Here is a 25,058-nt window from a genome sequence, read left to right on the forward strand (position 1 = left end):
TTTCTGTGGTATAAGTACTCCCACCAGGGCCAATTTCAAACTACCAACCGGATGTTATCTGGCTTACAAAATTTCTAAATTTAGCAACCCAGTATAAGCCAGTTACAGCATACACTGGACAATGTCAGTCTCTTTATGGACCAAGTCATAATTTCCAGTACAATAAGGAATGTATTCTCTGCCTTCCCACTTTACCTGTACCCCACAGTTCTTTTTAATTTGTTTAATACTTTTGGTTGAGTTAGATGCATACCTTCCTAGTGTAGCTAACAGAAGAGTACAAATGACATTATTTTAGTACCATGAAATATTAGTAGCCCAAATAGAAATGTGTTTTAATTGTGTAGTCACTGCATAAAGAAGGATAATATATAGATCAATTTATTTAAAAACCAAAATCAGGCCCTGGCAAGTTGGCTCAGTGGTAGAGTGTTGGCCAGGTGTGTGGATGTCCCGGGTTCAATTCCCAGTCAGGGCACACAGGAGAAGCAACGATCTGCTTCTCCACCCTCCACCCCCTCTCTTCTCTTTCTCTCTCTCTCTTCCTTTCCTGCAGCCATGGTCAATTGGAGTGAGTTGGACCTGGGCGCTAAGGATAGCTCCATGGCCTTTGCCTCAGGCCCTAAGAAGAACATGCTTGCTGAGCAGTGGACAGAGCATCACCCTCTAGTGGGCTTACTGGGTAGATCCCAGTCAGGGCACATGTGGGAGTCTGTTTCTCTGTCTCCCTTGCTCTCACTAAAATTTTTTTTAAATAAAATAAAATAAAAGCCAAAATCATTTTTGGCAGACAGCCCCAACTTTTTTTTTTAACTGGTTAGTATATAATAATAGTCTAGAGCAGGCCATTTCACATAGTTACTAATGTGTGTTTGCAGCTTTCTTCTGTGTGATATATTAGGTTACATTGCTCAAGGCTAGACATTCAGAGTCCTCTTGTGACATTTGAGGGGGGGGGGGCTTGAAAGTTATTTTCCTTGCTTGATTTTTTAATACCTGTACAGTTCTACCCACTTATAATATTTTTTAGGCTAAACTTAAAGTAGACCCAAAACTACTTCCTGAGGAGAGCCAGAACTCTGAGGGTAGTCATCCAGGTCACCCTCAAGTAGAGATTGTCCTTACTAGGTTTCTCCATTTTCACAAAGGATTGTTAATCCACCTCCCAGCTGTGCTCATTTTTGAGTTGTCTCCCCCAGAATTTCACCTTGATTAGGCAGCAGTTGTAAACAGTTCGTATGAACTCCTGTTCCAAGCATATTGTCAGCACTTCATAAATATTTGTTGAATAAATGCATGGACATAAATTTACTGAGAAAAACTATTTTGGAGTGTTGCCGGAGGGACCAACAGTTTATCAATTCTGTCTACTTTAAGTCCTCTCTATGTATGAGCTTTGGAAAGTCTAGAAACACCCCAAAATAATATATAAAACTTTGTGTTTACATTTAGATGTGCATTTTTTAAGGGAGAGGATCTATGGGCTTTTCAGATAAATGCAGTTAAGAGTGATAGCTCTAAATAATCTAAAATCTTTTAACTAGACTATTCAAGCAATGAGACCTTAAATTGAATTGTTTTTTACCAAAAATGTTGTGCAGAAATGCCATCACACACACACACACACCATCACATCTATTAGATATTAAGAGAATCAGGCCTGCAGATATCAACAGTGATAAAATACTGTTGACAGCATTGATTATTATATTTCTCATTGTCCTCTTCAAAAAGGAGCTCCCACCTACATGCACACACACAAACACCAGGAAAAGTTATGTCTGATCAGTTCTATTAATTTTTTTTTTGCTTTTTTTGAATTACTGGCTTGTTTTTATCTCAAGGATGCTGTGATTCATCTAACAGGTCTTGTTTCCATCTTTCCATTGGTTACTGTAAAATGCAGAGCAAACTGTAGTCACTGGATCGCTTGCATCTTACTTTCTTTTCCATATTTACCCTTTGCTTCATTGTATTTCTTTAACTCACCTTTCTAGAACTAGCTGATGTGTTAATTAACTGAATACTGAGCTTTTCTCAGCTCACTTGCTATGCTTTGGACTTAATGTTTGTTCTAAATCAACCTACGTACATTTTTTTACAAAATATATAATTCCGTGTTGAATTTCAAAGACTAGTTTTAAATCCAGAAAAAGTCAGAATTTGTGTTTTCTAAGCTCTTGTTTTTAAAGCATGTTGTATAACTATAACCTTGTTTTCTTCCTCCCAAGGTAGCCAACAGTTAGATTCCATTCATGTAACACAATTGGAGAGAGATACCGTTTTAGTGTGTTTAGATAGTAAGTACTATTTTAATATTTATTCTTAGTATACTACTTGGTATAACAAATCTTTTCATGGAAATTATTTTATTGAACAATAATTGAAGATTTTTACTTTTTCACCTTAAGTGGCCTTGTTTTATTGATTAAAAACCTAAATTGGCTACAGATAGAGTAAATAGTAGTTAATAGATCTGTTTGTCATTTTTCTCTGTGACTTTTCTCTTTGTTTGGCATATTTGGAAACATTGTAGTAGAGCATTTTGCCATAACCTTGGGGTAAAATTCTGTGTAAAACTATTTCGAGAGTTTTTTTCATACCTCGTTATAATTAATGAAAAAATAGAAGGTATATAGTCATGCACCACTTAACAGCGGGGCTACTGAGTTCTAAGATATACATCATTAGGTAATTTTGTCATTGTGGGAACATCATAAAAGCGCACTTACACAAACCTAAATGGCATAGCCTACTACACACCTAGATTATCTGGTACAGCCTATTACTCCTCAGCCACAAACCTGTATAGGTGTACTGTACAGCACAAGATTAAGTCAGACACAAGAGACGCTGTGAACATCAGATGTATATGTAACTGCTGCCAGCATAACACAGTATACTGTTTCATACAAAACAGTTGTGTGTTTTATTTTTTTTTATAATTTTATTTTTTTAATGGGGCAACATCAATAAATCAGGATACATATATTCAAAGATAACATATCCAGGTTATCTTATCGTCCAATTATGTTGCATACCCATCACTCAAAGTCAGGTTGTCCTCTGTCACCTTCTATCTAGTTTTCTTTGTGCCCCTCCCCCTCCCCCTTTCTCTCTCCCTCTCCCCCCTCCCCCTGTAACCACCACACTCTTATCAATGTCTCTTAGTCTCACTTTTATGTCCCACCTTCGTATGGAATAATGCAGTTCCTGGTTTTTTCTTATTTACTTATTTCACTTCGTATAATGTTATCAAGATCCCACCATTTTGCTGTAAATGATCCGATGTCATCATTTCTTATGGCTGAGTAGTATTCCATAGTGTGTATGTGCCACATCTTCTTTATCCAGTCATCTATTGACGGGCTTTCGGGTTGTTTCCATGTCCTGGCCACTGTGAACAATGCTGCAATAAACATGGGGCTGCATGTGTCTTTATGTATCAATTTTTTTGAGTTTTGGGGGTATATACCCAGTAGAGGGATTGCTGGGTCATAAGATAGTTCTATTTTCAGTTTTTTGAGGAACTACCATACTTTCTTCCATAATGGTTGTACTACTTTACATTCCCACCAACAGTGGATGAGGGTTCCTTTTTCTCCACAGCCTCTCCAACATTTGCTATTACCTGTCTTGTTAATAATAGCTAATCGAACAGGTGTGAGGTGGTATCTCATTGCAGTTTTGATTTTCATTTCTCTAATAACTAAAGAAGATGAGCATCTTCATATATCTGTTGGCCATTTGTATTTCTTCCTGGGAGAAGTGTCTGTTCATGTCCTCTTCCCATTTTTTTATTGGATTGTTTGTTTGTTGTTGAGTTTTATGAGTTCTTTGTATATTTTGGATATTAGGCCCTTATCTGAGCTATTGTTTGAAAATATCATTTCCCATTTAGTTGGCTATCTGTTTATTTTGTTATCAGTTTCTCTTGCTGAGCAAAAACTTCTTAGTCTGATATAGTCCCATTCATTAATTTTTGCCTTCACTTCTCTTGCCTTTGGAGTCAAATTCATAAAATGCTCTTTAAAACTCAGGTCCATGAGTTTAGTACCTATGTCTTCTTCTATGTACTTGTTTCAGGTCTTATGTTTAGATCTTTGATCCATTTTGAGTTAATTTTAGTACAGGGGGACAAACTGTAGTCCAGTTTCATTCTTTTGCATGTGGCTTTCCAGTTTTCCCAGCACTATTTATTGAAGAGGCTTTCTTTTCTCCATTGTGTGTTGTTGGCCCCTTTATCAAAAATTATTTGACTATATATATGTCGTTTTATTTCTGGACTTTCTATTCTGTTCCATTGGTCTGAGTATCTATTTTTCTGCCAATACCATGCTGTTTTGATTGTCGTGACCTATAATATAGTTTAAAGTCAGGTATTGTAATGCCCCCAGCTTCATTCTTTTTCCTTAGGATTGCTTTGGCTATTCGGGGTTTTTTATAGTTCCATATAAATCTGATGATTTTTTTTTGCTCCATTTCTTTAAAAAATGTCATTGGAATTTTGATGGGAGTTGCATTAAATTTGTATATTGCTTTGGGTAATATGGCCATCTTGATTATATTTATTCTTCCTAACCAAGAACAAGGAATATTCTTCCATCTCATTATATCTTTTTTGATTTCCCTTAATAATGGTTTATAGTTTTCATTATATAAGTCCTTTACATTCTTTGTTATGTTTATTCCTAGGTATTTTATTTTTTTTGTTGCAATCGTGAAAGGGATTATTCTTTTGAGTTCGTTCTGAAATGTTTCATTGTTGGCATATAGAAAGGCTATTGACTTCTGTATGTTAATTTTGTATCCTGAGACCTTACTGTATTGGCTTATTGTTTCTAGTAGTCTTTTTGTGGATTCTTTGGGGTTTTCAATGTATAGGATCATATCATCTGCAAAAAGTGATACCTTTACTTCTTCTTTTCCGATATGGATGCCTTTTATTTCTTTGTCTTGTCTGATTGCTCTGGCTAGAACCTCTAGCACCACATTAAATAAGAGTGGAGAGAGTGGACAACCCTGTCTTGTTCCTGATTTAAGGCGGAAAGCCTTCAGTTTTGTGCCATTTAATATGATGTTAGCTGATGGTTTATCATATATGGCCTTTATCATGTTGAGATATTTTCCTTCTATACCCATTTTGTTGAGAGTCTTAAACATAAAATTGTGTTGTATTTTATCAAAAGCCTTTTCTGCCTGACCTGTGGTGGCGCAGTGGATAAAGCGTCGACCTGGAAATGCTGAGGTTGCCGGTTCGAAACCCTGGGCTTGCCTGGTCAAGGCACATATGGGAGTTGATGCTTCCAGCTCCTTCTCTCCTCTCTCTCTCTCTCTGTCTCTCCCTCTCCTCTCTAAAATGAATAAATAAATTTAAAATGGTGTTGCTAATGCTAAGTTAAAAAAAAAAAAGCCTTTTCTGCATCTATTGATAAGATCATGTGGTTTTTGTTCTTTGTTTTGTTGATATGGTGTATTACGTTAACCGTTTTACGTATGTTGAACCATCCATGAGATTCTGGGATGAATCCCACTTGATCATGATGTATTATTTTTTTAATATGTTGTTGTATTCGATTTGCTAGTATTTTTAGCATCTGTATTCATTAGAGATATTGGTCTGTAATTTTCTTTTTTTGTGTGATCCTTGCCTGGTTTTGGTATGAGGGTTATGTTGGCCTCATAAAATGTGTTTGGAAGTATTGCTTCTTCTTCAATTTTTTGGAAGACTTTCAGTAGAATAGGAACCAAGTCTTCTTTGAATGTTTGATAAAATTCGCTGGTATGGCCGTCTGGGCCTGGACTTTTATTTTTGGGGAGGTTTTTAATGGTTTTTTCTATTTCTTCTCTACTGATAGGTCTGTTTAGGCTTTCTGCTTCTTCTTGACTCAGTCTAGGAAGGTTGTACTTTTCTAGGAATTTATCCATTTCTTCTAGGTTGTTGAATTTACTGGCATAAAGTTTTTCATAGTATTCTACAATAATTCTTTGTATAGCTACAGTGTCTGTGGTGATTTCTCCTCTTTCATTTTGGATTTTGTTTATATGAGTTCTTTCTCTTTTTTCCTTGGTAAGTCTTGCCAAGGGTTTGTCAATTTTGTTGATCTTTTCAAAGAACCAGCTCCTTGTTCTATTAATTTTTTCTATAGTTTTTCTGTTCTCTATTTCATTTATTTCTGCTCTGATTTTTATTATCTCCTTTCTTTGGCTGGTTTTGGGTTTTCTTTGTTCTTCTTTTTCTAGTTCCTTAAGGTGTGAAGTTAAGTGGTTCACTTGGGCTCTCTATTGTTTGTTCATATATGCCTGAAGTGATATGAACTTCCCTCTTATCACTGCTTTTGCTGCATCCCATAGATTCTGATATGTCGTATTGTCATTTTCATTTGTCTGTATATATCTTTTGATCTCTGCACTTATTTCTTCTTTGACCCTTTCATTTTTTAAAAGTATGTTGTTTAGTTTCCACATTTTTGTGGGATTTTTTCCCTCTTTTTTGCAGTTGAATTCTAGTTTCAAGGTTTTATGATCAGAAAATATGCTTGGTACAACTTCGATTTTTCTGAATTTGCTGATGTTGTTTTTGTGGCCCGACATATGGTCAATTCTTGAGAATGATCCATGTACACTGGAGAAAAATGTATACTCAGTCACTTTGGGATGACATGTCCTGTAAATGTCTATCATATCCAGGTGCTCTAGTGTTTTGTTTAAGGCCACTATATCTTTGTTGATTCTCTGTTTGGATGACCGATCTAGAGCTGTCAGCGGTGTATTGAGGTCTCCAAGTATGATTGTATTTTTGTCAGTTTTTGTTTTAAGGTCAATAAGTAGCTGTCTTATATATTTTGGTGCTCCTTGGTTTGGTGCATATATATTAAGAATTGTTATGTCTTCTTGACTCAGTGTCCCCTTAGCCATTATGAAATGGCCATTTTTGTCTCTGAGTACTTTTGCTGTCTTGTAGTCAGCATTATCAGATATGAGTATTGCTACGCCTGCTTTTTTTTGGATGTTATTTGCTTGGAGTATTGTTTTCCAGCCTTTCACTTTGAATTTGTTTTTATCCTTGTTACTTAGATGAGTTTCTTGTAGGCAGCATACAGTTGGATTTTCTTTTTTAATCCATTCTGCTATTCTGTGCCTTTTTATTGGTGAGATTAATCCATTTACATTTAGTGTAATTATTGACACTTGTGAGTTCCCTATTGCCATTTTATAGATTGCTTTCTGTTAGTTTTGTGTATTGTTTGATCCTTCTCTTTCAGTTTTTGATTAAGTAGAAATAATACTAAAATAACTGTAAAATGTATAGTATGGTAAACACATAAACCAGTAACATAGTCATTTACTATCATTATTAAGTATTATGTACTGCACAGAATTGTATGTACTATACTTTTATAAGCCTGGCAGCACACTAAGTTTGTTTACACCAGCATCATCACAAACACATGAGAAATATTTGCACAGCAATGTTATGATGGTTGCATCTCTAGGGAATAGGAATTTTTCAGCTCCATTGTAATCTTATAGGACTGCCATCATACGTGTAGTCAATTTTTGACCAAATTATCATTATATTATAGCACATAACTGTAGTCACTTGCAGTCATATAACATGACTTTCGGAATCATGTCAGTGAGATTTTAATGTGCAGATAGATTTGACAACTTCACCTGTTAGTTGTTACTCTTTTGATGTAGGAAGAGTTATTGTTGAATGAAGTGTGTTGTACTGTAATCTAAGAAGAAGAAGAAACTTTTAACAGCAGTTTTTATTTCAATTTTGCTAGCAAGTCTACCTTATTTTTATGCACTGAATCCTGCAAGGTGAAATTCACCTAGACTTGGAACTATGTTTGAAACTTGGCAGTATTTTCTATGTTTGATCCATTCAAATATTTTTTAAATTACTGAATCTGCCCATAGGTGTCCAGGATTATTTTAAAAATTGTTGTACTGTGGAATTTGCCTGTTTTTCTGTCCTAACTTCTATTCTCTGAAAGGTACCCTAGTGCAGTGGTTTTCAACCTTTTTATACTTGGGGACTGGTGAATATAGAATTATTTCGGGAATTGCTAAGGCAGAAATCACCCTAAGCGTAAGCAAATTCGACTAAGATCACTGGGTAACATCAGGGTGGTTAACTCTTTTCACGGACTGGTCCTTGGACTAGCGGTTGAAAAACATTGCCCTAGTGCCTTGGTCAGCAAACCGCGGCTCACAAGCCATGTGCAGCTCTTTGGCCCCTTGAGTGTGGCTCTTCCACAAAATACCATGTGCAGGCACTACCTAAATAAGGAATGTACCTACCTATATAGTTTAAGTTTAAAAAATTTGACTCTCAAATTTCAATTGTTGTACTGTTGATATTTGACTCTGTTGACTAATGAGTTTGCCAACCACTGCCCTAGTGGATTTACCTTACAGAACCATAAAGATCATCTGAGAGATAAGTAATCCAAAACTCAGAAGTGTTTCATTCACCACTCATCATTACTTTCTGAAGTACTTCTGATTCTTGGAATACTAATAACATTGGAGTATTATTTGATTGCCCTTAAAGTCAATTTGATAAATTATTTTTTACCCAAACAAACAGAAAGTTCTATACTGATTGACCAAATAATGATAATCAGAATTCAATTTTAATAATGTTGAACCTTTAGTGCTAAATTCCTAATACCTTCTGAGACATCCAAGGAAAATAAGTGGTCCCTAGTTCATTTTGTTGATTTATATATTTTATCAAAAGTATTTTTAAAAACCTTTGATAACTAAGCCCTCTATTTCCCAGTTATTCAAGGTAAATGAAGTGTTGACTTTCTTGTGTGTTTTTGAGGAGCATTGTAAGACTTCAAAAATTAAGTATCTACTGTGCATTATAAATCAGTTTTAGTAGGCACCAATGGAGATAGGCATGGAATCACAAATCACATCAGGCAGATAAGAAAGCAGTAATGAGAAACAAGTATATAGATGAAAGGGAAATAAAATTATGTATAGTCCTCATTCCAGAATTGACTTATAAAATGTGACCCTTAAGGGTACCACTTGTTGTTGTCCCTTTGTTACAGTAGTACTTGATACTAAAGTTATGGATGACTACAGATACACTTATCCTATGTTATGTGATTTATAAATCAATTCTTATTGCTAAATACTTAGGCACCAAGGTGGCCACTTTTAAAGAAATACTATACTTTTTTAAAAATGAGAAGTGTTTAATATATACTATATAAAAAATAGCAGAATTGCTATTTATCAGAGGAAGTTCTCTTATATATATTATAAAACATATTAATGACAGTTTCTCACTGGGCATGCTTGAATCAAAATAAATAGTTGAACTTCATTAAGAATATTGTTCTATATCCATGTAAATCCACATATCAAGGTAAATTTATTTTAACAGATTTGGATTTCCAGAGTTGACTTCCTTATTCTTTTTTTAAGAATTTGTAAAAATTGTAAATCTACAAGGAAAACTAAAATCAAGTAAGAAATTGGCCTCTGAGCTGACTTTTGATTTCCGCATTGAGTCTGTAGGTAAGCCTTTTCTTTTCCTTCCTTTTCTTGTTTTTAAATAATGCTGTTAGAATGTTTGGTTCTTTTGTTCATTCTGTACCTAGGGTTGTCTAGACTAGCACTGTCTCACAGAAACTCCTGTGCTATAGCAATGCTCTCTGTGCTCTTAAATATAGTAGTCATTCACCACACCTGTTAAATAATTGGAATATGGCCAGTGCTACATTTTAGTTTTAATTTTTTTTATTTTAATTAACTTTAATGTGAAAGCCACATGTGGCTAGTTGGTATTGTATTGGACAGTGCAGGTATAGACAATAATAAATCTTTTATTGTTGTTTTCTAAATATTTAAAACTTGAAATCATTTTTTAATTTTTGTTTATTATTCCCTTTGCTGCATCCAAGTGAATTATACTTCTCCCAATTCTTTCCATATCATGAAGGTATTTGTGTGGTATGATTGATGGTATTAAATAGACTGTAATTCTTTGCCGTATAAGATTGTGCTTGGTGTGTGTTGATGGCCTATTTCCATATAAGTATTGTAACTACTTTTCCACAGGAATTGGAAACTAATATGCCATTTTAATTTGCTTCCTTGTCAATGATTGTTTTGCTCTGTAAAACTCATTGGTTTCATGGTAAAAGTACCTCATTGATTATATGTCATTATTTTTCTCAGGGATGATAGAACTTAGGAAAAAAATATTGTGGCTGGAAACACTGAACAATATATGATATGATTCTGCCATAAGTCAAAAGTAGATAAAACAAAGTTGGCGATTTTTATTTGAGCCATAAAAAAAATTTGTATTTTTTTGTTAACTAGAGTCACCCACTAAATTCAATAAAAAGGAAAATATATTTTTTATCATTAAATGTATATACTTTTAAATATATATTTTTTACTTTTTAGAAAAGTTTTAAAAAATATTTTAATGGTTTCTGAACAGGATTTTGCCCTATCACAAAGTATGTTTAATCCCTCTGTGTAAATAAATACCTTATATAAATATAATTTGCTTATGATTGAAAAACTTATTTATTGAAGCAGAAACCCTAAACTTTTTATAGACGTCAGAACAGAAGGAATTTTGGAGCTAGTTTCTTCCTCTGCTTTTGCATGCCAGTTTCTAAGATTTAATATTTTCAATAGAGAGCCAGACATGGAGATCTTTGTAGTTCCTCATTTTAACTGAAACACACTGGTACCTCAGCTTTTTTTTCATATGTGCCATATTTCTTAGGGAATTTTAATTGTTACACAAAAGTGTATTCCTCCTATGCTCTCCCTGTCAGTGAACCTTGGAATAATTACAAGGATCCTTCTGGGTAAAAAGAGTCCCTTTAAATCACCTTTTAAAAATAAACCAGTGACATGGTTTTGTATTCATCACAGTTAGTGAGACTTTTTATTGTAAAATACTTTTATTTTTATTGAGCAAAATTATGTTTCCAAGACATTCTTTTTTCTTTTTTTAAGTGAGAGGAGGGGAGATAGACTCCAACATGCACCCCAACTAGGATCTACCTGGCAACCCTGTCTGGGGCCACTGCTTGAATCAACTGAGCTATCCTCAGTGCCTAGGGCCAGTGCTCAAACCAATCGCTGTGGGAGGAAAAAAGAGAAAGAAGTTGGAGAAGGAAGGGAAAAGGAAAAGAAACAGATGGTTGCTTCTCATGTGTGCCCTGACTGGGAATCAAACCCGGGATGTCTGCATTCTGGGCCAACACTCTATCCACTGAGCCATCTGGCCGGCTCCAAGAGAGTCTTACATTAACTTTTTACAGAGTTAGTGTTCTCATAAAAAATACAGTTTCAATCACTTTCTCCCCTTTACTAGTGTAGGGCATATGGCTAACTTCCCAACAATTAAATGGGTTCTCTCCCTCATTATTTCTCCCTCGTTTGCTGCTACCTTACTGATTCCAGCCCCCTGCCAGAAAGGGCCCAGAGGCTCCACTGCCTCCTCCAATTGAAGGACCTGCCCACTCTGTTTCTGAACCACTAAGTGACCCCACATGTCTGCCTTATTGGACCCAGGCCTGTGTTTGACACCACGCAGGACACAGAGACAGACAGGGCACAGCAAGAATAGATTTCCCTCCAAGACCTTCAGGCCACACCAAGGGAAAATGGGAGGTTGGGGTATGAGGAGCTGTGGCATGCCGCACAGTAGCCGTACTGTGGGGTCATGGTCATTCCTGAATCTAAAGCTATCAGGAAGGTGTGTGAACTTGGCTTAAATCTGTGAACCCACATGTGGGCCAAGGGGTCTGTAAGGCCAGGATGCTCCAGAGGCCTGAGGAGGCTGGGAACCACTGCAGTGATTGCTGTATCTGAGAGCCCTCCAAGTAAGAATTGGCTCTAAGATCATAAATATTCAGTGTGTGATTAAACTTTGGATTCTGAGACAGGTTTATTTATTTTAATTATTTTGTAATAGGGAAAATGTGAACATAAATAAAAGGTTTTTTCTTAATAGCAACTTCTAATTATATGACTTATTTAAATAATGATGTTTTTTTATTCAGAAAGCCAATTATATGGTTTTATTATTTTGTTCACCTAAGAAAAAAGATAATATATTAAAGAAAAATTAATATACTGGTATCAACTCATCAGAAGTTAGCCCATGTCTCTTTGTAAGTTATATCAATGTTTAATCACTATGTTGTACGACTGAAACTAATATAATATTGTATGTCAACTGTAATGAAAAAAATATTTTTAAAAAAGTTAGTGCATGTTTAAATGAATGTCTGTGATATATATCTTTGGAAACTTGTATGACCCAACTCAGTAAGTTAATTGAGTTTAGGCACAGCTTGGCCACAAAAATGTTGGAAACTAATGGTCTGGAATTTTGCACCAAGCACTTGGATAGCCTTACATTATCACTTATTTAAACAGTTAAAGGAAATGTATAATAAATTACTTGTGCTGTATTTTAGTCTCATTTCTCCCTTATCTTTTTTTAGTATGCCTTCAAGACAGTGTGTTGGCTTTCTGGAAACATGGAATGCAAGGTAAAAGCTTCAAATCAGATGAGGTAAGGTTTCTCAGGTTCCCTCCTGTGATTCTCACTAAAGATTTTAAACACTGAAGTGTTTATTTTATACAGTTTCTTTCTGAGCCCATATTTCTGTTTAATGCCTTTAATCCTGTGAACTGATAAAGCAAAAATGCTAGTTTTTTTCCTTGAGATGTTCAGGTTTGTATTGTAAAATACTCAGTGGCCACAAGGAATTTTAAAACATGAATTTACACAATTTCAGTCCTTTAAATTCATAATTTTTAAATATGGTTACTAAGCTTGCTAAAGTTTTCTAATTTGATAAGCCTTTTCCATAATCAAAAAGTATATAGCTTCTTTTTTAATACTGTATTTAAATTTTAAATTGATATGTATTAGATCATAAGACTAAGGAAAATCTAAGAAAATTAACTTGTTTAGTAAATATTTTGAGTACCAACTGCATGTAAGACACTATTATTATAGCACTATAAGACATAGGAGAGCATAATTATAAATAATTTCAAACCCTTTTAACATCTATATTCCTGGCACTTCACAGATATTAGCTCTTTAAGGCTTATAATCCAGTGGGGTTAAGTACTATCCATATTTCCATTTTTACAGGCACAGGGTAGTTAAGTAACTTGTCTAGAGCTATATAGCCTGTATTTGGAGGGTCTCCAAAAATCACTTTTAGCTGAGATAAGCAGGATATATTTCATGCAGGAGATGGGGAACTTGGGCTCCCACCTTGAGAAGGAAATCTTAATAGTTCAGACAGTACTGACAAAGACATTTCCCATTTGTGTGAGTACCTGTGTAATTCTTGTATACCATGGCCTCACATATATATGGACTTATTTTAAAGCTTCAAGTCTTTTATATGAATTCCTGTAGTTTTATCCACACTCACTTTTATTTGTAGGTAATTGAGTATTTTTACCTCTTATATGAATGAGGAATTAGAATCCTTCCAAGAGAAAATGACATAAATTGACTGTCTTTGCATATGTCAGATTATCTAGTTACTGGCCTATGTCACTAAACTTCACCAGGTCCCTGCATTTAATGAAGCCTACAGCCCTACTTACTGCCATAAGATTAATTGTCCTTAGATGCTACTTTGATTGTATCACTCCCTTAGTTAGAAATCTATAGAAGATACCTGTTTTTCACCATATCAAGTATAAATTTATATCCTATTTTTAACTCATCTTGCTTACCTCTTTCTGTTAATGTTCTCACAGTCCAGTTTGGACCTTGCTATAATATTAATAAAGTATTCATCTATTCCAGTCCACAATGTTTGGAATACTTTTGAACTTAATACTCTGAAAATTAGCTCCACCTAGTATAGCACCTAATTTATTTTCTGATTCAAGTATATTAATTCTCTCTTTTAGTTACAGTACAAATTGATAACAGACTATTTTTATGCTTATTTTATATCCACACTGTAGTAGGTTGGGTTCCTACAAAAACTGACTTTAAGACAAGGACTCAAGAGCGGGTAGTTTACTTGGGAGTAGATCCCAGAAACAAATGGAGTGAGGACTGTAAGATGGAGAGGGCAAAGGGCCAGTAAGGAGCACAGTAATAAATTGGTTCCCACTACGGGAAGCCAGGGCTTAATCCCATTACCACCACTGAGGAACACTGTAGAGTGTACCTCAGAATTGATTCATTTGAAGGTGGGAGATCCGGTGCATTTATAAAGCAACTGCAATTCCTTTGGTTAATGATTGTCCCTGGGGGTGTAAATTCCCCGTGGTTCAGTATGTGCCTGTGCCTGGCTGAGTGCATTCAACGGCTTTGGAGAAGACAGAGCAAAGGACCACAGATCTGCTGGTATAAGACATTGGCACATGGGCGTGCCCACCACAGCTCTGCTGAAATCTGCATTGTGACATAGAGGAAAAAGCAGGGGCTCTGCAGTCCAGCGCACCTGTGTTCAAATCTTGGGTCTACCATTTACGGAACCTTAAGTTACCTAACCTCTCCAAGTCTTCATGTGGTTTTTTTCCTCCAGTAATACAGGAATTATAATACAAGAATTCTTCTAGGGAACGTGCCCAACCCATAACAGATGTTCCATAAATGTTTTATTTCTACTAATAGACAGTCAAAAAACTACTTCCTGAAATTTATTTCATTTGAGGAATTAAGTCTATCAGAAATTATTATTGTTTAATAATTGCTCTATTTAAATTATTATTTAAACAATATGGGAACTAAGGTATTACTGATAAGTATTTTCTCTCATAGGTTACCCAGGAGATTTCAGATGAAACAAGAGTTTTCCGCTTATTAGGATCAGACAGGTAAATATATTGTTGTCTTAATTACCAAAGGAGTTTGGTGATTATATTCTTAATTATACTGTCAGCTTGTGTTTCAGACAAAACTCTTAGAGGGTTTCTCAGCAACTTTATTGATAGAATAATATTTTAATTAGTTGATTAAGCAATCTTTTCTCAGTGTGAGGATCTTGATTCTAGAGATAGTTATATTCACCGAAGACAAAATTTGTGTAATACAGGTATTTATGTCCCTAGTACCATGACACATTTCAAGCTCCTTTGTTTTCATCATTTCTTCCTGGAATGTTACCCTCTATTAACTATTACTATATAAATCCAACAAAATATGCACCTGTGGCACTTGCTTTTATATCAGAAACTATTTCATTCACTTTCTGAGGTCAGTCTAAATTAGGGGGAATTATGTGGGTCTCTATGATCAAAATGAAAGACAAGTTCCAAAACAATGCCATCTCATGGAAAAATAGAGTAGTTTTTGTTCCCCAAAGTCTATATTGTCTACCTTCACAACTAATGAAATACCCACTTCTTCCTATTTTTTCACCAAAAAAATTGTTACAACAGTAAAATTGACTGTACTAATAGTATACATTAGTCCTAAGCTGAGGATTGAGAACCTTTGGTCTTCAGGTTCAGTCTAATCACAAAACAATTGCTAAATATATATATTACATTTAAGAAAAAGGGCATGGTGAAGTTAGGACTCCATAAAAAATTTTAGGAGACTTTTGTAAAAAAAAAAAAAAAAAGATTTTTTGATAAATGGCAACTAGTGAGTAGAAGAGGTAAGGCCAGGCCCTGGCTGGTTGGCTCAGCGGTAGAGCATCGGCCCAGCGTGTGGAAGTCCCAGGTTCGATTCCTGGTCACGACACACAGCAGAAGCGCCCATCTGCTTCTCCACCCTTCCCCCTCTTCTTTCTCTCCCACAGCCAAGGCTCCATTGGAGCAAAATTGGCCTAGGTGCTGAGAATGGCTCCATGGCCTCCGCTTCAGGCGCTAGAATGGCTCTGGTTGCAACAGAGCAACGCCCCAGATGGGCAGAGTATCGCCCCTAGTGGGCATGCCGGGTGGATCCTGGTCAGGAGCATGCGGGAGTCTGTCTCATTGCCTCCCTGCTTCTAACTTCAGAAAAATACCAAAAAAAAAAAAAAAAAGATAAGAAGAAGGAAGAAAAAAGAAAAGATAATGGTGACTTAGTAATTAATCCTACAAAAAAACAAAGAAATAATTGGAAGACCACCTAGTTCAAGACTCCAGAATGAGAGCCTCTTTTTTTCTCTAGCAAGGATTGCCAAAAGAATTGTGGATTATCCGGTGATCCTGGCGCAAATAACACTTTAACAAGACATAGAGAGAATTCTGCTTAATAGAGTATAGGCATCATAAACCATTTCTCTTAGTTACTTCTTTCCGTCCACCCACCTCCCACCCAGAATTTTCTCTTTCAGCCATTCCCTTTGTCTTTGTCCATTCTGTCATGGTTGGCTCTAAAAAACTACCCTTTTTTTTTTTATTTTTTCAAATCATTGCTTTGTTCTGATTATCTTACTTGATTTTAAGATATATATCTTTTTATTTTAAAGTGTATTTTTTTTTTACAAGGACAGAGAGAGAGTTAGAGAGAGAGATAGGGACAGATAGACAGGAACGGAGAGAGATGAGAAGCATCAATCATCAGTTTTTCGTTGCGACACCTTAGTTGTTCATTGATTGCTTTCTCATATGTGCCTTGACTGCAGGCCTTCAGCAGGCCGAGTAACCCCTTGCTCAAGCCAGCGAAGCTGGTGAGCTTTTTTTTTGCTCAAGCCAGATAAGCCCGCACTCAAGCTGGCGACCTCGGGGTCTCAAATCTGGGTCCTTTCACATCCCAGTCCGACGCTCTACCCACTGGTCAAGCTAAAGTGTATTGTTTAAATATAGGTATTTGTGTCTAAAAAAAAGCCCTGAACATGTCAAAATATTAATGGCTAATTAACTCTGGGCAGTTGGATTATAGATCATTTTATTTTCCCCTCTACTTTTCTGTTACACATAATATAAAATATGTATTATTTTTTATTGTTTTCATTAAAAAAGTCATAATATGCTAGTTGTAGAAAACTCATACACTGGAAAAATATGAAGTATTTATGCAGTTTCTCCTCCCAAGAATTTTTTCTCTGTATGGGTACATGGTTTTTCATTCTGTTCTCAAACCCCTTGTCTACAGTGTAAACCCTGTGGTGTGGCACTTTATTGATTTTTCTCTGTTAGTCCTTTGATTGAACTCTTTCCCTGCCCTTGTTCTGTGAACAAAGGATTTACACCCCATGTCATACTTTTTATTAACTTTTTTTTTTTTCAAATACCTTGAACAGTTTGAATGGGGGTCTCTTAGAAATCCTGTTTTACGAGACTAAGAGACATGGACAAGAGTGTGGTGGTTACCAGGGGTGGGGGGAGGGAGGACGCAGAAGGGAGGGAGGGAGAGATTTAGGGGGAGGGGGAGGGGCACAGAGAAAACTAGATAGAGGGTGACAGAGGACAATCTGACTCTGGGCGAGGGGTATGCAACATAATTTAATGAGAAGATAACCTAGACATGTTTTCTTTGAATATATGTACCCTGAATTATTAATGTCATCCCATTAACATTAATAAAAATTTATAAAAAAAAAAAAAAGAAATCCTGTTTTATTCTCTCAGCCCTTCTTCTTAGTATATGTTCTAAAACTATTTATACTTTATGAGTAAGCCAGTTTTTTAGTTAGAATAAGAGAATGAAACTGTCCTGAAATGTTTTTAGTATTTTATATTCATAAGTTTATCAGTTCTTACTTTGTTTTTAAGCTATAAAATGTAAAGCTGAACTTGACTGTACATCTGTGATATTGATATAATTTAATGAGAATGTAAACAATGATATTCTTTCCTGGTTTGATGTCAGTATTTGAAGCGTGCAATCTCTATTTTTACTCTTAACACAAATCTTTTGTTTTGGCTTAATTGCAGGGTTGTCGTTCTGGAAAGTAGGCCAACAGAAAATCCTACTGCGCACAGCAATCTTTACATCTTGGCTGGACATGAAAATAGTTACTAAGCAACAGAACTGATCTCAAATGACAGGAAAATGAATATACTCCATTGAAAGTAAAAGTATCTTAAGGAAATTCAGTACAGACTACACTATGATTTGCTTTAATTGTTATAGGTTATATCTCAAATGATCTGTACTTTAAGGTAGTATTTTTCTGTAGCTGGAAACAGCTGTTTTATCTCTTGCCACTGTGTGGTGGTTATATCAAGTTTGCTTAATAAAAGCTATGAGATAAATAGTCCTATAGTTCCAGGAAGCCCAGTCTTTTTTTTAAAAAAAATAATGTTTGTAACAAGGGTGCCATGATATTTTTAGATAACAACTCATGTGATTATCTTCCAAGAGATAAATTTAGTGACAGTTTTCTCATTTTATACCATGTTTTATTATTTCTTAATGAACATAATTTGATGAAGAAATTATCAAATAAGCCTTTCACTTTTACATTGGCCATTCTGTATGTTTTTGTAAAATAGAATATTTAATCCTTATTTATTAATCTCTTGCTGGAGTGGTGTAATGTATCTAACTTTTATCAAAGGAGGGTTGCAGAGCAGCTTAAAATTTTTTATAATGTATAAAACTTTTGTTTGCCTTTTAAAAGTAGTTTGAGGGGTTAAAGGCAGTGTGTTTGCAGATTCAGTATGTACATGCAATTTTGTTTAACACAAGCATTTTATAATATAATATTACCCAGAATTGCCTTAAAGGGAGTTTTGTGTTTTGAACTACAAATAGCTGTAGGGGTCATATAGAAGATATTGATGATGATTGAAATATTGTTAGAAGAAGTATGTATGTCTAGATATGATTACCATGTGTATGTATTCTTGACAAGCAGTATAATATACCTGTGATTTTTTTTTTTACATTAGGGATAATGCATAAGAAACTAATCTTCATATATATTATCATCCCTAATGTAGGGGGGAAGTATTTAACTGCCCATGATATGTAATTTACATATACTATACCAGAGGGGAAACTGTAAAGCAGCTACACATGTAATCTTGGGTTTTCCACATAACGTAGGTATTCATTTTGAGTAGGTTTAAGAAAAAATTTTTTAAATGAAATTGAGTTCTTGATGGGATAGTATAAGTATTATAAAACCAGCATTCTAAAAATAGGAGTTAATAAGACCATTTTTGAGTTTGCTTCTATTTTGCTATTGTTAGTATTCAAAATTACAGTGTCACATTGGTACCTGTTATCTTAATGTACTCATTGAGGACCGTTAGCATTGAGATGATGAACAAGGGGTTAGCAATAGCAAACTATAGATTTATTTTGAGCCATTACTTGAGAGGAAAACAGTGTAACTATCTCATTTGGTCTTTAACAGTTCTGTAAAAATAGGTATTATCATCTCTATTTTTCAGATGATGAAATAAGAGGTTAGCAAGGTTAAGAGACCCAATTCACACAGCAAGTTAGTGGTTGAGCCAGACCATGAGTCTTGTGACTCTGTTCTTTTCACTATGCACTATGCAAATCATAAAATGTTATGCAAATAAAGTATTGTCCTTTAAAAATGAATATGATATGATTTCAGTAAGTGTGTGGCTATTTATTTGGGGTATGTTACATGGGGCCTCTGGACTGAAGGACACTGGATATAATAGATGGCAGAGGACCACGCTCAAAACAGAAAATATTTACATACTGAATACAAAAATCAGTATCCTCCTTTCACTGAATTATGGCAGCCAGAGTCTTCCCATCCTAACAATATTGGAAGAGTCTTCTCTGTGCAGTCTGGCTAGTGCAAGTGGAAGGACCTACATAGAGCCTGACCTCAGGGTATCCCAGCTAAACTACCCAGCTAGGTAACTCTACAGTGAAAATCATACATACTTGACAAGCCCGTAACATCCCATGCATCCCGAGCTTCCAGGTAGTCTTTTAGTCCTATGCTATTAAAAATGATTAAACAGCTCTGGCCAGGTAGCTCACTTGGTTTAGAGCATCATCCCAAAGTGCAGAGGTTGTGGGTTCAATCCCTGGTCCGGGCACATACAGGAGCAGATGGATGTTCCTGTCTCTCCCTTACTCTTTCTCTCTCTCTCTCTCTCTCTCTCTCTCTCTTTCTCTAAAATCAGTACAATAAACATTTTTTAAAAAAATGATTAAACATCCAGCAGTTATAAAACATCTGAGGAAAGCCTCTAATATGAAAGTGAAAAACAACTGGAGAAGAAAAGCACTTAGAAGAAACACTATGCAGGATGAAAGTCAAGAAAAGAGTATCTCCAGAAAGGAGTTAGAACTATGAATCAAGTGTAGGATACTAAAAAGAGGATCTTCTAAAAAATAAAAAGAGCTCCAAGAAAATATGATAGCATACCTAAGTAATTCAACAAAAGGTTTATAATGTTGAAATTTATTAGAAGATCAAACAAAACAAAGCGGAAATATTGGAGGAAAAAAAGAAAATCATAGCAGCCCAGGAGGCCCCAAATCCATCTCCTACATATTCAAAAAAAAAGAAGAAATCATATTTCTTCCAGTACTGAAGAACTTCAGATTCTAGATAGGAAGAACACTGGATGGAAAAAAACAAAACTGTACCAAAGCAAATTATTATGAAATTTCAGGGACATGGGTCAAAGAGATCTGCTATGTTTCCAAAGAAAAAGGGCAGGTCAAATACCAAGGAATAAGAATCAGAATAGCTTCAAATTTCAACAGAAGCAGTGATTTCCAAACTCTGAAATTTCCAACCTAAAATTCTGGATCCAAGTGAACTGTTAAACCTAAGAATAAAATGGAAACATTTTAGTTGTACAAGGTCTTGAAACATTTACCTTCTACAGTCTTTCCCAAGTAGGCTCCCTAAGTATCAGAATGCCCTGAGGCAGAAAGTTAAGAGACTTAAGCTTATACTGAACAATCCACTGCCTCTGTGGCCAAAAATCAGAGGGTGAAGGGGATGTTCTTCAAGCCCCCAGGGTTCAATTACTGATGATACTGTTTCTAAGCAAAAACTCAGATCTAAGATGAAATTTAAAAGAAAACACTACCAGTTACTAACTTCAGGAAAGCAAAATGTATTAGAAAAGAAAAAGTAACCTATTACCAGTGGTTGAATGGCATAAAGTTAACAGAAAAATACTAATATAATCAGAATTGTAACATAATTATATTGGGAGAAGACCTGGTATTTTGGAAGTGAGGTAGAAAAGTCCTCATCTTCCACAGTGGAAAATCAATGTGTAATACCTAAAAATTAAGAATCAAGAAGTAGCTCTTCCCAGCCGGTGCTGAGTTATGGGCATCCCTCTAGACAAGCACTGCAAGATGGGGGCAAGACTAAGTCCTACCACAAAAAGCGAAAATATGAACGGGGATGCCCTGCTGCCAACAGTAAGGCTGGCCCCCAACAAACACACCCAGTCCATGTGCTGGGAGGCAAGCACCGAGCCTTGAGGCTGGACCTGGACAGCTTCTTCCAGGCTCAGAGTGTTGCATGGGCAAAACGAGGATTATTGATGTGTCTACGATGTACCCAACAACAACCTTCAGCACCAAGACCCTAGTAAAGAGCTGCATTGTGCTCATTGACAGCACACTGTACCATCAGTGGTATGCATCCCACTGTGCACTGCCCCTGAGCCGCAAGAAGGGGGCCAACCTGAAGGAAGAGATTCTAAACAAAAAACTATCAAAGAAAATTCAGGAAAAAATAGGATGAAAAAAGAGTGAATGCCAAAATCAGCCATCTTCTGGAGCAGACCCAGCAGAGCAAGCTTGTCACGTGCACCGCTTGAAGCCCAGGCCAGTGTGGCTGAGTGGACGGCTCTGTGCCAGAGGGCAAGGCACTGGGGTTCTACCTGAGGAAACCGAGGCCCGGGGAGGCAACAAATTCTCCTCCCTCCTATCTTAGCTCATGTAATAAAGGTGCTTATTGTTTTAAAAAATAAAATCAAGAAGTAGCTTATTTAGTAACAAGGAAAATAATCAGCTAAAAGAAGGAAAAGTTGTGTTTTGAGAGGAGAGAAATGGAAGGGTGTGCTTTTTTTGGTGGGAAGTAGGACTTTGGTTACTTATGTGCATGACTACATTTGATTTCATGTAAAAAAAAATTTAACTTAAAAATATTGTTATGAGCCATGGTCGGTTGGCTCAGTGGTACAGCATCAGCCCTGCGTGTGGATGTCCTGGGTTCAATTCCCAGCTAGGGCACACAGGAGAAGCACCCATCTGCTTCTCCACCCTCCACCCTCTTCTTCCTCTCTGTCTCTCTTCCCCTCCCACAGCCAAGGCTCCATTGGAGCAAAGTTGGCCTGGGCACTGAGGATGGCTCTGTGGCCTCTGCCTCAGGTGCTAGAATGGGCAGAGCATCGCCTCCTGGTGGACTTGCTGGGTGGATCCCGGTCAGGCACATGTAGGAGTCTGTCTCTCTGCCTCTCGCTTCTCACTTCAGAAAAATACAAATAATAATAAATAAATAAATAAATAGGAAGTATCTTCATGACCTTGGGATAAGCAAAGATTTCCTAAATAGAAAATTAAGTTGGTAATATGGGCTTAATTAAAATATGCTCTATTTATCTAAGGACACCTTTACAAGAATGAGAAGATAAGCCACAGAATGGAAAAGAGGCTTGCATTGCAAGCCTATCCAGAAGAGAAAAAGAACTTAAGGAAAAGGCAAACAACCCAATAGAAAAATGGCCAAAAGAATAGGCACTCCACAGAAGGTAATATTTGAGTAGTCAATAAATAAAATTTAATCTTTCTTGGTTATCAGAGAAATGTAAATTCAACAATGCAATACTTGACACCCACCAAAACGGTTATCATGAAAAAGACAAATTGGTAAGATGATGAAGAAAAGAGTGCTTGCCATTGCTGGTGGGAATGTAAAATAGTGCAACACTTTGAAAGACAGTTTGGCAGTTTCTTAAAATTATGTTAGCCATACTGTATAACTTAACCCGTCACCCTAATACATCCAATGAATAAATGTTAACTATAAGTTTACAGTATGACCCGGTAATTCTACACCTAGGTACCTGTGCAAGAAAGAATATATCCACGTAAAGACCTGTATGCCAATGTTTATAACTACATTATCCATAATAACCCAAAAGTGGACATTAACCCCAATATCCACCAATTGGTAAATGGATTAACAAAATGTCATATCCTTGCTATGTAATACTACTCAGCAGGAATCCACTCCAGTTAGGTTAGACCAACTGGAGACAGCAGGAGGGAATGGATAGTAAATGGAGGAGAATGAACTTCCCAAATCTTGCTATTCCTTAACTCTGGAAGTTCTTTTCTAGCTCCAGCCTCCCTTAGCCCTTCCAGAACCAGCCTTTTTACACATCAGCAGTGGCCAGGCAGCAGCCCCTCCCCAGAGGTCAGAGTATCAGTACTGTGCATCTTCTCCGAGTCCCAGAATTCTAGTAATCCCAGACTTCACCTTTCTGTTCTTCTAGAATGCTTTGCCAGTGCCATCTGAACACTTAATATTTATTGAGTATACTATGGTTCCCATTACATTAAAAGCTAAATCTTATTTTCCCAACTTTAAACAATGGTGTGTGTGTGTGTGTGTGTGTGTATTCAAACACTCCTGTTAGATTTACACTCCTTTTATCAAACTTTATAGTTGATATTAAGAAAATAATAGTGGAACTAAACTACAGAAAACTTGAAGAAATATTTCATTGTTGGCCTTTCCATATATAACTCTCCAAAATGCAAATTACTTAAAATAATAAAATACCATATTTCGTACTTACCTGTATTAAGAATAGCTACACTGCATTTTAATTGTTTATATTTCTGTCTTCCTCTCTGAAAGTAATGCCTGAGGGAAGGACTGTGCCAGTTTGGTATCTACAGTATGTTACAGGAAATCACTCCTCAATGAATAATTACTTTCCATTACTTTTATTATCATTGAGTACAAACAAGGACAAAAGAATCTTTTTCCTGTGAATTTGCACATGTCCCAATAGGTATTGTATAAAACAAATATTACTATGATTTCAGAACATTCTTCTTTGGACTGACTTAGGGGATTGAGTAACAGGGAGTGAAGAATGCACTAAAGGCCTCTACTCATGCCAGATCAGGCATTTTTATTCAACACATTTTAATTACGTACCTAATATGTACCAGAACTATTTTTTAGACACACTTAGACGAAATGAAGCTATGGCACTCATTGTAGATCAAAGACATGACTAAAGCAAAGTATAAAACCAAAGAATGGACTATAGATAGGAAATAACACTTCTGTTAGCAGTGGGAATCTAGGTAGATCCTGTCCATCAGGAGAGAATTTCAAGATACTTAAGCAATCCACAAAACTGTATCTGCCATTTATTTTATAATGTTTTTGATGAGACCCATCTTACATAAGCCATGCACATTGTTATGTGTATTTTACTATTATTAAAAAAATTAGCAGTAAGTGCTGCCTGGATGTGGAACTCTCACATAGTGCTGATGAGAATGCAAAAAAATGGTGCAGCCATTTTGAAAAACCATATGGCAGTACCTTAGAAAGTTAACCATATATTTACCATACAAGCAAACCATTTCAAATCTAGATATTTCCCCAAGAGAAAAATGAGCACATACGCCCACAGAAAAACTGATTAACCACCAAGGGCAGGGATGTAGTAATAGGACAGTTTCATAGTTTGACTTTATCAGTGTGCATATCCAGTTGTGATATTGTACTACTGATTTGCAAGGTGTTATTGGGGGAAAGTGGGTAAAAACTGTGAGATCTTGGTGTGTTGTCTTTTCTTTAAGTGAGAGGAGGGGAGATAGACTTCCACATGCATTTCAACTGGGATCCACCTGGCAATCCCGTCGTCTGAGGCCAATGCTTGAGTACAAAGCTATTTTTTGTGCCTGAGGCAGATGTGCCCAGACCAAATGAGCTATCCTCAGTGTCCAGGGCCAATGCTTGAACCAACTGAGCCACTGGCTGTGGGAAGGGAAGAGTGAAGGGGAGATAAGCAGATAGTTGCTTCTCTTGTGTGCTCGAACATGGGACATCCATACACCAGGCTGACGCTCTATCCACTGAGCCACCGGGCAGGGCCAGTGTGTGTTGTTTCTTACAATTGCATGTGAATCT

At 36.2% G+C, this 25,058-nt stretch overlaps 1 protein-coding gene and 1 pseudogene across 2 annotated transcripts in view; both read left to right on the forward strand.

Annotated features, from left to right (window-relative positions):
• Positions 1–19,486, forward strand: part of MAP4K5 (mitogen-activated protein kinase kinase kinase kinase 5) — a 135,620-nt gene extending 116,134 nt beyond the window's left edge. For both annotated transcript variants that reach the window (XM_066272094.1, XM_066272093.1), the window contains exons 28-32: positions 2,232–2,300; positions 9,457–9,549; positions 12,513–12,583; positions 14,816–14,871; positions 17,863–19,486. In XM_066272094.1, coding sequence (XP_066128191.1) covers positions 2,232–2,300; positions 9,457–9,549; positions 12,513–12,583; positions 14,816–14,871; positions 17,863–17,950 — 377 coding nt within the window. In that variant the 3' untranslated portion in view covers positions 17,951–19,486. The remainder of the gene's footprint in view (positions 1–2,231; positions 2,301–9,456; positions 9,550–12,512; positions 12,584–14,815; positions 14,872–17,862) is intronic.
• A 339-nt stretch (positions 19,487–19,825) lies between these two features.
• Positions 19,826–23,420, forward strand: LOC136335430 (small ribosomal subunit protein eS8 pseudogene; annotated as a pseudogene).
• Positions 23,421–25,058: the final 1,638 nt, after the last annotated feature.

The sequence above is a fragment of the Saccopteryx bilineata genome, chromosome 4 (assembly GCF_036850765.1).
Source record: "Saccopteryx bilineata isolate mSacBil1 chromosome 4, mSacBil1_pri_phased_curated, whole genome shotgun sequence".
NCBI classification, from domain to species: domain Eukaryota; kingdom Metazoa; phylum Chordata; class Mammalia; order Chiroptera; family Emballonuridae; genus Saccopteryx; species Saccopteryx bilineata.